The sequence below is a fragment of the Akebia trifoliata genome, chromosome 8 (genome assembly GCF_017979445.1).
Source record: "Akebia trifoliata isolate Shusen 1 chromosome 8, ASM1797944v1, whole genome shotgun sequence".
Lineage (NCBI taxonomy): Eukaryota > Viridiplantae > Streptophyta > Magnoliopsida > Ranunculales > Lardizabalaceae > Akebia > Akebia trifoliata.
The window spans coordinates 38,306,462-38,317,618 of NC_141382.1; the positions used below are offsets into that span (position 1 = coordinate 38,306,462).

The following is an 11,157-nucleotide window of genomic DNA, read 5'->3' on the forward strand; positions in this document are numbered from 1 at the left end:
AAGGATGCCTTGATGCGTAAACCTCACACACCTCTAAAAACATTGCTTTTGAAAGAGCATGGAGTGCATTTATGAGTTGTCTTGGTTGAGTTTTAGAGTTGTCTTGTCAAATCGAATCAAACAAGTTTTAAGAATGATTCAATTTGAAATCTAGTACGCTTGAGGAGTTTTAAAACTTTATGTCTTTAGTCGTCCAAAAATTGGCGGATAATATGCAATTTGGCCCCAATTGGCCAAATTAGGACACAAAATGAATCAAACTTGACTCAAAATTTGGAGTGATTCGAAAATTGGATTTAGCAAGTTTGGCTACTTGGAGTAGATCTAGATTAAAAAAAAAAACGGGTTAATGTCCCTTGACCCAACAGATGTTTTTAATGTAAAATGCAATTCAAACCTGGCTGGATGGGTTTGGATACGGTCTTAGTTAGTATGATTCGAATCGGACTTGAATCTGAGTTTAGATCTAAATTTAATCCAAATCTAAACATGGATATAACTAATTCTGACCTGAGTCCGACCCATTTTATGTCCTAATTGTCCCCAATTCTCATGTGAAAGGGTAATTATAAAATCACCCCACGAGTTAGTAAATGCAACCCACACCATAACCGAATTGTTTTGTCTTATATAGAGATCATCCTTACAAAAAATCAGTCAATTCCAAAATTTTTAATCCCATTAAAACAAGTTCAAGAATCATAAATCATTCATTCTTAAAAAAAAAAAAAAAAAAAAATCAATTTTAATGATGTTAAAAAGTTTTGGAATAGACTGATTTTTGGTGAGAATGATCTCCTTGTCATAGAGATCATTTAACCCGCATAAGACAAAAACAATTCTGGTATGACTGGGTTGCCTTTATTAATTCTTAGGGTGTTTTTATAATTATCTGACATGAAATTAGTCTCCCTAAGTCCTAACTAATTACAAAATAGCTTATAGATGGTATGTACAGTCTATGAGTTGGCACACTGACACTTTTGTTTTTTCCCCAATTCGAACGTTCTCTTAGATCCACAATTCAAAATAATATTTTATTCTTTATCGATTTATTGAATGCGACACATGTGATTAAATGACGCCTTAGTTACCCAATTCAAATTCAGACCTCCGCCCCCTCTGTCCTAACGGCTACATTTCTCTCTCTCTCTCTCTGTATAACCAGGAAGAGATTTCTCTCACTCAGTATATTCTAGGGTTCCGATTTTGTAGCTTGTATCAGCAAGATTCGATGAAGAACTTCATGCAACCAAAGAGTGGAATCTTGAGGGAAAATCTCTCTTCTGAAACCCAATCTTCTCCAAACCCTAATTCTCAGAAACAGAGATCTTCTCGAAAGCAGAAATCTTTAAAAGAGAATGCTCCACCTGCCGATCCAAATGCGATACCCGATTCTTCATCGACATCATCTCCTTCTGTGGCAGCAAAACCCCCATTGTCTGCTGGAAAGATCAGAAGTCCTCTCCCTCCAAGACCCCCATCTTCAAACCCTAACCCTAATGCTAATCCTCTCAAGAGAAAGCTCAGTATGGAAACCGTCCCTGAAAATTGTGTTCCAGGGTCGTCCGATTCAGGAGTCCAGGTATAAACTTCTTTTCTTTCCTCTTTTAAATTTGATTGATTAAAACCCTATAATTTTGATCCAGATCTTCTTCAATCATTAATACACGTAAAATTTTAAAATCTGATTGGTTGAAACCCTAGACTCAGATCTTCTTCAATTGTACAACTCATTTTTTAAGATCTGATAGGTTAAAACCCTATATTTGTAGACCAGATCTTCTTGGATTATTAGTAGAACTGTTTTTTTAATTATAAATCTGATCGGTTAAAACCCTGTACTTGTAGACCATATCTTCTTGGATTATTAGTAGAACTGATTTTTTAAAATCTGATCGGTTAAAACCCTATATTTGTAGACCAGTTCTTATTGGATTATTAGTAGAACTGATTTTTCAAAATGTTTATTTGTAGATCTAGGTCTTCTTGGATTATTTGTAGAACTGATTTTTTAAAATCTGATTGGTTAAAACCCTATATTTGAAGAATAGGTCTTCTTCAATTAGAAAAAAAAATAATTAATTTCTAAAGGTTTTGTTCTGATTATGTCAAATTTTTTTGAAATGTTGAAGGTAATCGTGCGAATGAGGCCTCCGAACAAGGACGAGGAAGAAGGGAATATGGTAGTAGAAAAAGTTTCTGGTGATTCCTTATCTATCCTTGGCCATAATTTTACTTTTGACTCTGTCGCTGGTACCGAGTCAACTCAGGTGGGAATTCTTCGAGCAAGTTTCTTTGTTTTTATATTTTGAGCTCTGGAAAATAAATTCTCTTGTTTTTAAGGTTTCTTAACTTCAATTGTCTTCATCCTTTCATTCTTATATCTTTCAGCAAGATATATTCCAGCTTGTAGGCACCCCTCTTGTGGAAAACTGCATGGCTGGATTCAACAGTTCCATATTTGCGTATGGTCAGGTATTTCTTATCATACAAACCCAATCCTTAGTATCATTTAAGGGAATCATGGTTTTAAAACTTGGTTTGATGTCTTGTCTTAGTTATCTCAGACGAGTCAACTTGTCTTGGATGAGACAAACCATTTAACTGGGCATAGGTAGATTAGATGTTCAGTTATAAAATATGTTTTATTTATATAATAAATATTTAAATTCTGATTTTTTTTATGATTTTAATCAAAATATACAAAATCCCAGTTGTCTCGGACGACTTTTACTGATTCGTCTGAGATTATCGTCTGAGTCATCTTGTTTATCTCGCGAAATGTTATGAATTCTGAGATAATGTGTAAATCCGTCTCATTGCTGAACGATACCGGGATGACTCGGGCAAGTCATTTCGGTCTCTGACGATTCAAAACCATGAATGGAATTTATATGTACCTTGAAGGGTTTGATTTCTGAATTTTACTTTTTGAATAGACGGGGAGTGGAAAGACGTACACAATGTGGGGACCAGCCAACGCCTTGTTGGAAGAAAATGTCTCTAGCAATCAACAGGGTTTAACTCCACGCGTCTTCGAGCATCTTTTTGCGCGTATAGATGAGGTGAGGTTCAGTTCTCTTTAGTTGTTATCCTACGGAATAGAAGCTCGATTATGTTGCTATGCCGCTGTTGGATTTCTCACATTTCATTTACAGGAGCAAATTAAGCATTCCGACAAACAACTCAAATATCAGTGTCGTTGTTCTTTCCTTGAGGTAGTGAATTGGAACTTTTTTTTTTTAAACTTCAAAACTCATGAAAGTCGAGTAAACTTCCGAAGTTCATCATTCTTCACTAAATTTTTTTCTTGTGACAGATTTACAATGAACAAATAACTGATTTGCTGGATCCAAATCAAAGGAATCTCCAGGTAAGAAGAATATATTGTTTTCATTTCCATCCTGTACTTTTCTTGATCTTGTTAGGTTCATGATCTCCTTATTTACTTATATTTTATATTTTATGGGGCATTGTCATCCAGATCAGAGAAGATGTCAAATCTGGTGTATATGTTGAGAATTTGACAGAGGAGTACGTAAGCACAATGAAGGACGTATTGCAACTTTTGATAAAGGTGTGCATTGTGGTTTTGCTTGATATTTATAAATTATATACTCATGTAGGGCAACTTGAAAGTGGAATGATTGCAAGAAAATATCTCATTCTTTAAGATCAATATATTATACAACATACTCCCCCCCCCCTATTAGTGTTGTTTTTTCTTCTTATTGTTACACGGAATGGTGTACATTCCCGTTTTACCCATTCAAGACTTTCTTGATAATGTCACCAAAAAAATGTGTGAAATAGTATATAATATCAGCTTTCTTTATTTTCTTTTGTCCAAACAAGTAACTATTGCTAATTTTTGACTGAATAAAATTAAATTCTATGTAAAATTTTAATTGATGAATGTCTGGCAAAAGAAACTTAAATATCCTTTTTGTCTTTCTTTTTGTTGTCAACATTCTTCTAGCTTATCAAGATATCCACAAATTTTTGGGAGGGTTGTGTGCATGCTTTTGGCCCACACATCCATCAACATAAAATCTAATGTTATACTCCTTTGAAGCATTTATTTGACAGTAAATTAGTGGTAATTGAAAATGTTCTACTGTAATAAATGTTTCTTTTAAAACATGGTGTAGGCAAGACAATGGCTACAACTAAAGGAAAAAATGAAAAAAAAAAACAAGATAAAGAAAATGAGATGGAAAACTAGAGAAGAAGATAGAGAAAGATTCAGCGTATTAATGGGGGAAAGAATTGGGGAAGGGGATAAAAGAAAAGAAAAAAAAAGAAAAAGAAGAAAAAGAAAACATAAAGAAAATAAGATGGAAAACTAGAGAAGAAGATAGAGAAAGATTCAGCGTGTTAATGGGGGAAAGAATTGGGGAGGGGAATGCAGTGCTGATTAAATGCTGCACTAGAACAAGTACTGATGGCCAAAATATGCCTTTTCTCTTTCAACATAGGTTTACGCACCTTCCCTACTAACCCTAGGCAATCCTCATGTTTGGATTTCTTTCAAAAATTTCAGTTTCTTCAATTATTAAGACAATATTTCCCCCCTGAACACATTCAAAAAGTATCTTGATTGATGATGGGACTAGGCCACATTGTGTGTCTAGTAGATAAATTTTTGGCTTCAAGAACAACTTAAGTGGGAAGGTGACAAATTAAGTATATTAAGTGCTCAAGCCTTGAATCATTTTGAATTCAGACACATAGTTAGTTTTGTTTTTCAGTCTTTGGAGCAGACAGAGATCCGTGATCTGAATGTCATAGTTACTTTCAATTTTCATTTGCAAGTTATGAATCTGCAATTTAGTTGCAGTTTTTGGACTGAGTGAATTATATTGTACATTGTACTTACGACTCCTTTGCGTAATGGACCAGGGGCTATCACACAGGAGGACTGGTGCAACAAGCATAAATGCAGAGAGTTCACGATCACATAGCGTGTTTACTTGTGTTGTTGAGTCACGATGCAAGGTAAAAGTTTATGATTGATTTTAAGAGAAGATTTTTAACTTGGTGATTATTAACTCAGATCTAAGAGTGGATGTTGTGCTTTTTCACTTCCATAATGCTAATCATTAATAATGAAGTTGAGTACATCACTTCTTGTTACGATGATTTATTTTAAGAGAAGAGTTTCGACTTACTGATTATTGACTCAGATCTAAGAGCGGATGTTGTGCTTTGTTAATGCTAATCATTTATCATGAAGTTGAATACCTCACTTTCTCTTACTGATTTATAGTTTATCATACTAGATTCAATCTAAAACTTTAACTTTTAATTTTGTAGAGTATGGCAGATGGTTTAAGCAGCTTCAAGGTCAGTAGAATAAATCTTGTTGATCTTGCTGGCTCGGAAAGACAGAAGCTTACAGGTGCAGCAGGAGATCGTTTGAAAGAAGCAGGGAATATTAATCGATCCCTTTCAATGCTTGGGTATGATTTTCTCACATCCCTGACAACTTTATAAGTTGGATTTCAGTCAGAACCATGTTCACAAAGGATAAATTTCAATAGAAATATTAGATTCCAAGTTGGAGTCAACCTCTTCCATAAATACTGCCCACGAAGGTTGTACAAGCTTGAACCCAGGGAAGGATACATTCCTTCCCTAATAATGTTAAGAAGTCACAATAGGTTACATAAATTAAAGAAGAATCCATACAATAAACTAAAGAAGTCAAATTAATGCTTACTGAGAAGCATCTAACAAAATGACTACAAACGTGAAAAAAAAAAAAAAAAAACATGTACAAACACAATGACTATAAATCCTGAAAATATATGGTGGAAGTAGAAAGAAAAACAGTGAGTGAAACTTAAAATGAGTTTACGCAATCAACAAATAAGGAAGAAACATGGATAAGTATGGGTACTGCATAACTATTCTAGATGACAAATCTAATCCTAATCTAAGATAATGGTTTGGTGTATCACAATCCACCTTAGTATAATAAATCATATATAATATTTTATTACTCTCTCAATTACATATTCCCTTGAATAAGGAACTTGTTATTGGTTACAATTAACATCAACCTTTATCAACCCTCTGATCACATTCTTTAAAGGTTGATGTCGTCATAAAATATATTCCTCATCCTGTTCATCACTATCACATCCAATCATCTTGGAGTCTACTGGAGCTGATAGGCCTACTGGATGAAGTCCATAATGATCTCTCTCAAGAGCATTTGATTGGATTGTGTGACTTGATTTATCTATCAGTGGAGATTATGAATGATGAAAGGCTAATGGAGAAGGTCGAGGAACTTCGGTAGTTAAAGCTGTTGGAATAGGAGCCAGGAGCATGGTTGGTTTGATCGTAGGCTCGCAGCCGGCCATGGCTCCGACCACATGTTTGAATTCGAATTAAACTCAGTAACCAAGAGGATTTATGATCCTGTGAGATTGTATTAACAAGAAAAACAGGGATAAGTATGGTTGGCTTGATCGTAGGCTCGCAGCCAGCCATGGCTCCGACCACATGTTTGAATTCGAATTAAACTCAGTAATCAAGAGGATTTATGATCCTGTGAGATTGTATTAACAAGAAAAACAGGGATAAGTATGGGCACTGCATAACTATCCTAATTGACTAATCTAATTCTAATCTAAGATAGAGATTTGGAGTATCGAATTACACTTTATGATAATATCATATCTAATGCTCTTAACAATAAGCATATCTTTCCTTTTTTTGGAAGTATGCACAAGCAGAAACTGGCTCGTTTGTTCTTAACGTATACCATGGTTCTTGTTTGTTCCTCATATTAGATGATATTACCATAAACATTGGGTGCGTACATGTTTTAAGCAACATAAATTTAATTTTAGTTAGCCTGTGTTGATGGCTGTATATTGTGGGAGTTGCAGGAACTTAATAAATATTCTTGCGGAAGTTTCCCAATCAGGAAAGCAAAGGCATATCCCATATAGGGATTCCAGGTTGACATTCTTATTGCAGGAATCTCTAGGCGGCAATGCGAAACTAGCAATGATATGTGCTATTTCTCCGGCACAGAGGTAACTTTTAAACCTTTCTTGGCCTCCATACTGTCCCATTTCCCTGAATTGGGAGTTTACCATGTGCAATTATAATGCAGCTGTAAGAGCGAAACCTTCAGTACCTTGAGATTTGCACAGCGTGCAAAAGCCATTAAGAACAAAGCTGTTGTTAATGAAGTAATGCAGGATGATGTGAATGTCTTGCGAGAAGTGATACGTCAGCTAAAGGTATTATTTCATGCAGTGTATTAGTTCATTTCTTTGTATATTTTCTTTGCAACTTCAAACATGTAAGAATATCATTTTTTTTGTTTCTAACGGTCCACAGGAAGAGCTTCTACGCATGAAGGAAAATGGTAATCGAACAACAGACTCTAATGGAGGTTATTCAACAAGTTGGAATGCTCGTAGAAGCTTGAATCTCTTGAAATTGAGCCTCAACCGTCCTATGTCATTGCCTAATGTTGAAGAAGATAGTGATGAGGAGATGGAAATTGATGAGCAAGCTGTCGAGAGGCTTTGCATTCAAGTAGGTCTCCAATCAGCTGGCCGTGAAGAAAATAACATCAATGATGGGAAAAAGATGCAAAGTTTTCAGTCAGACTCACAAGTCGAAGCATGTGAGAATAAATATGCAATAATGCCCAACTTTGATGAAGCTGATGTTAATATGGAAGACTGTCAAATAGGAGTAGCATCAGAAGAAGTTGACAAGAATGGAGTTGTCATTGATGCCTGTCAAGAGCTTTCTCTAAATACCACCCCTGATTGTTCTCATGTAGAGAAAAATTGCAATGACGAACATATGGTCCATTCGAATGCTAACTTACCTGATAGCAAACCTGCAAATGAGTCTGTATCTGAATTAGTTGGTGGAGGTTCTTCTGCAGATGTTTCAGTTGCATCTCTACCCTATAATTCTCCCACCAACTCTCCCAATTCTGTGCTTCCTTGTAACCTTAGCATTGTCTCTTCTGAGATTCCTCCGACCAATCATTCCCCAACTTTGAGTATTTCTCCAAGAGTTAACAACAGCAGGAAAAGTCTTAGGACATCACTAACATTATCGGCTTCAGAAAGATCTAACAGAGGACAAAATACTAGGCCCTGAAACAATTAAAAATTCCTTCTCACAAACTGAACACCTGGCAGCAAGTCTCCATCGTGGTCTTCAAATTATTGATACCCACCGCCAGAGTTCAGTAATGAGGCGTTCTTCATTCAGGTTTTCAATTAAACCTGTGGACTTCACGCCATTTTTGCCCGTTGACAAGGTTGATGTCGGTGTGCAAACTCTTCCTTCAGATGATTCTGAGGTGCCAGAAGATTCATCAACATTTTTGTGCAGTAATTGCAAGGGCAAAGCAAATCAGCTGGACTTCAAAGAGGCAGACATGCAGTTAGTACCCTTAGACATGCAGTTAGTACCCGTTGCTGTATCACCATCTGCTGACAAATCAAATAAGCTAGTTCCCAAAGTACGTGAAAAAACATCAACAGATGTTTAAAGAATTTTGTGGTTTTCTTAGTTTTATTATTATTTTTTCTCTATAAATGAGTTTGTTGAGTCTTGAAACTTAATGCTTCAGGCAGTGGAAAAGGTCTTAGCTGGAGCGATTAGGAGAGAAATGGCACTCGAAGAGTTCTGCTCCAAGCAGACTGCTGAAATTAGGCAACTGAATCGCTTGGTATGTTTCTTCCAGATTTCAGCTTTTGTAAGGGTATACTTTTTCACTTCACTCCACATGACTTTTTTTTTTGTCCTCAAATCGGAATTTATAGGTTCAGCAATATAAGCATGAGAGGGAATGCAATGCCATAATTGAGCAGACACGAGAGGACAAAATTATTCGCCTTGAGAGACTCATGGATGGAATTTTACCCACTGAAGACTTTATGGATGAAGAATTAGTATCACTTACAAATGAGCATGAGGTTGTTTTTGATTGTTATTATTGTTTGTATGATTTGGAATTGATATATATCTTCCTCTTGTTCTTCAATTTTAAAATGCCCACTAAAAATATGTGATCCCCTTTGGTACACAGATTCTGAAACAGAAATATGGGAACCATCCTGAGGTTTTGAGGGCAAATATTGAGTTACGAAGAGTTCAAGATGAACTCAATGGTTATAGAAACTTCTTTGATATGGGTGAGAGGGATGTGTTGTTGGAAGAGATTCGGCATTTGAGAAGCCAACTACAATACTACATAGATGCTTCTTCACCAATATCATCTCGAAAACGAAGTCCTCTCCTACAGCTGACTTGTGAGCCTAACACGACAGCTCTGTGTACAATTCCCGAGTCGACTGAAGAAAGCGTTGAAGAGAAATTCAAACAGGAGAGAGATTGTTGGACTGAGGCAGAGAGCAAATGGATTTCTCTTTCTGAAGAATTGAGAATTGAACTAGAAGAGAGCCGTTCTCTTGCAGAGAAGCAAAAGCAAGAACTTGATTCTGAGAAGAAATGTTCCGAGGAGCTGAAGGAAGCTATGCAGATGGCAATGCAGGGGCATGCACGCATTCTTGAACAGTATGCCGACCTGCAAGAAAAACATATTGCTTTGCTTGCGAGGCACCGACAGATGCAAGAAGGGATAGACGATGTCAAAAGAGCAGCGGCGAAAGCAGGAGTCAAAGGTGCTGAATCTAAGTTCATCAACTCCCTTGCAGCTGAAATTTCGGCACTAAAAGTGGTGAAGGAGAAAGAAAGGCGGTACTTGATGGATGAGAATAAGGGGCTCCAAGCTCAACTGAGGGATACTGCCGAGGCTGTACAGGCTGCTGGCGAACTACTTGTACGGCTTAAAGAAGCTGAAGAAACTGCTGTGATTGCCCAGGTGAGTAAATTCAAATTTCTGTCTGTTTGTTAGTGTTTGCGCATGTTGTGTGCATGTGATGCGTTCCATAAATGTGTGCATGGTTCAAGAATTAGGGAATGTTCTCTGCAGTATAAGTCCCAGCTTTTGGGTACCTATACAAATGTTTTTGAAGCATTGGACGCACTTGTTTGAATGTGAACTTGCCATGTTTCACCACCGCCATGCAAAAGAGGAATGTTCCTCCTGCCCTTCTTTTCTCAAAAAGAAAAGAAGAAAAAAAAGGAACATGCCTCTTTGTGTGCCACTTGGGGGGCCGTAGGGGAGAGGGTACCCATTTAACTGGAACCGAATCGATAGGAACCGGAACCGTTAGGTTCTATTCAACGAGTACCCAGAACCGATTTATTTTGTCATTTCTTTTATACTATAGATGATTTAAGGTATATTTTTTTTATATTTAAGTTATACTAAAGATATAAGTTAATGATTGAAGAAATAGGTTGGAAGGTGGATCCCACCTAGAATAGCTCTTATTCCAAGAGCTTGACCTCATTCTGGATGGTAGTAAAACCCCATCATAAACAAGGCAACCGTGAATGGTGCCATATCTCTAAGGTGGGACCATCAATGGATGGTTCCATATAGATCATTAGTAAAACCCCATCATAAACAAGGCAACCTGTGTATGGTGCCATATCTCTAAGGTGGGACCATCAAATGGATGGTTCCGTATAGATCATTAGTGTTATATCTCTCTTTGATACAGCCATTTGTTATGGCCCTGCTGACCTGCCCATTATATTCTGGGTTTCCCTTTTTTCACTTCCAATAACATGGGAACTATGAAAGAATTATATATGATAAATAAATCACACTGATGTTTTTTTTTTCTATCATTGTTCAACAACTTGTAGAAGCGAGCTATGGAGGCGGAGCAAGAGACCGAGAAGGCTTTCATACAAATCGATAAGTTGAAGAAGAAACACGAAAAGGAAATCACTACTTTGAACCAATTTCTTGCGGAGTCTCGTTTGCCTAAAGAAGCGGTGAGACCAATTTATGATGACTCTGATGTGGCCAAATATGACAATGCTGGTGATGATCAGAAATGGAGAGAGGAGTTCGAGCCATTCTACAGTGGTGAAGATGGTGAATTCTCAAAACTCACAGAGCCTTCATGGTTTTCCGGGTATGATCGTTGCAACATTTAATGAAAATGTAATAATGGCAAAATTGTGTGTGTGTACTACTAACATGTTCTGTTTTAATGGCTTGCACTTGAGGAGTGCTTTGTA

At 36.7% G+C, this 11,157-nt stretch overlaps 1 protein-coding gene across 1 annotated transcript; it reads left to right on the top strand.

Annotated features, from left to right (window-relative positions):
* Positions 1-1,043: 1,043 nt before the first annotated feature.
* PAKRP1 (phragmoplast-associated kinesin-related protein 1) lies at positions 1,044-11,157 on the top strand. Its single transcript, XM_086451807.1, is given in 17 exon segments — positions 1,044-1,585; positions 2,136-2,273; positions 2,395-2,478; positions 2,943-3,068; positions 3,162-3,221; positions 3,323-3,376; positions 3,488-3,580; positions 4,906-5,001; positions 5,320-5,465; positions 6,906-7,055; positions 7,136-7,265; positions 7,366-8,108; positions 8,110-8,515; positions 8,627-8,725; positions 8,820-8,972; positions 9,086-9,880; positions 10,777-11,157. Coding segments are annotated over 17 exon segments (3,921 nt in total). The 5' UTR covers positions 1,044-1,234; the 3' UTR covers positions 11,074-11,157.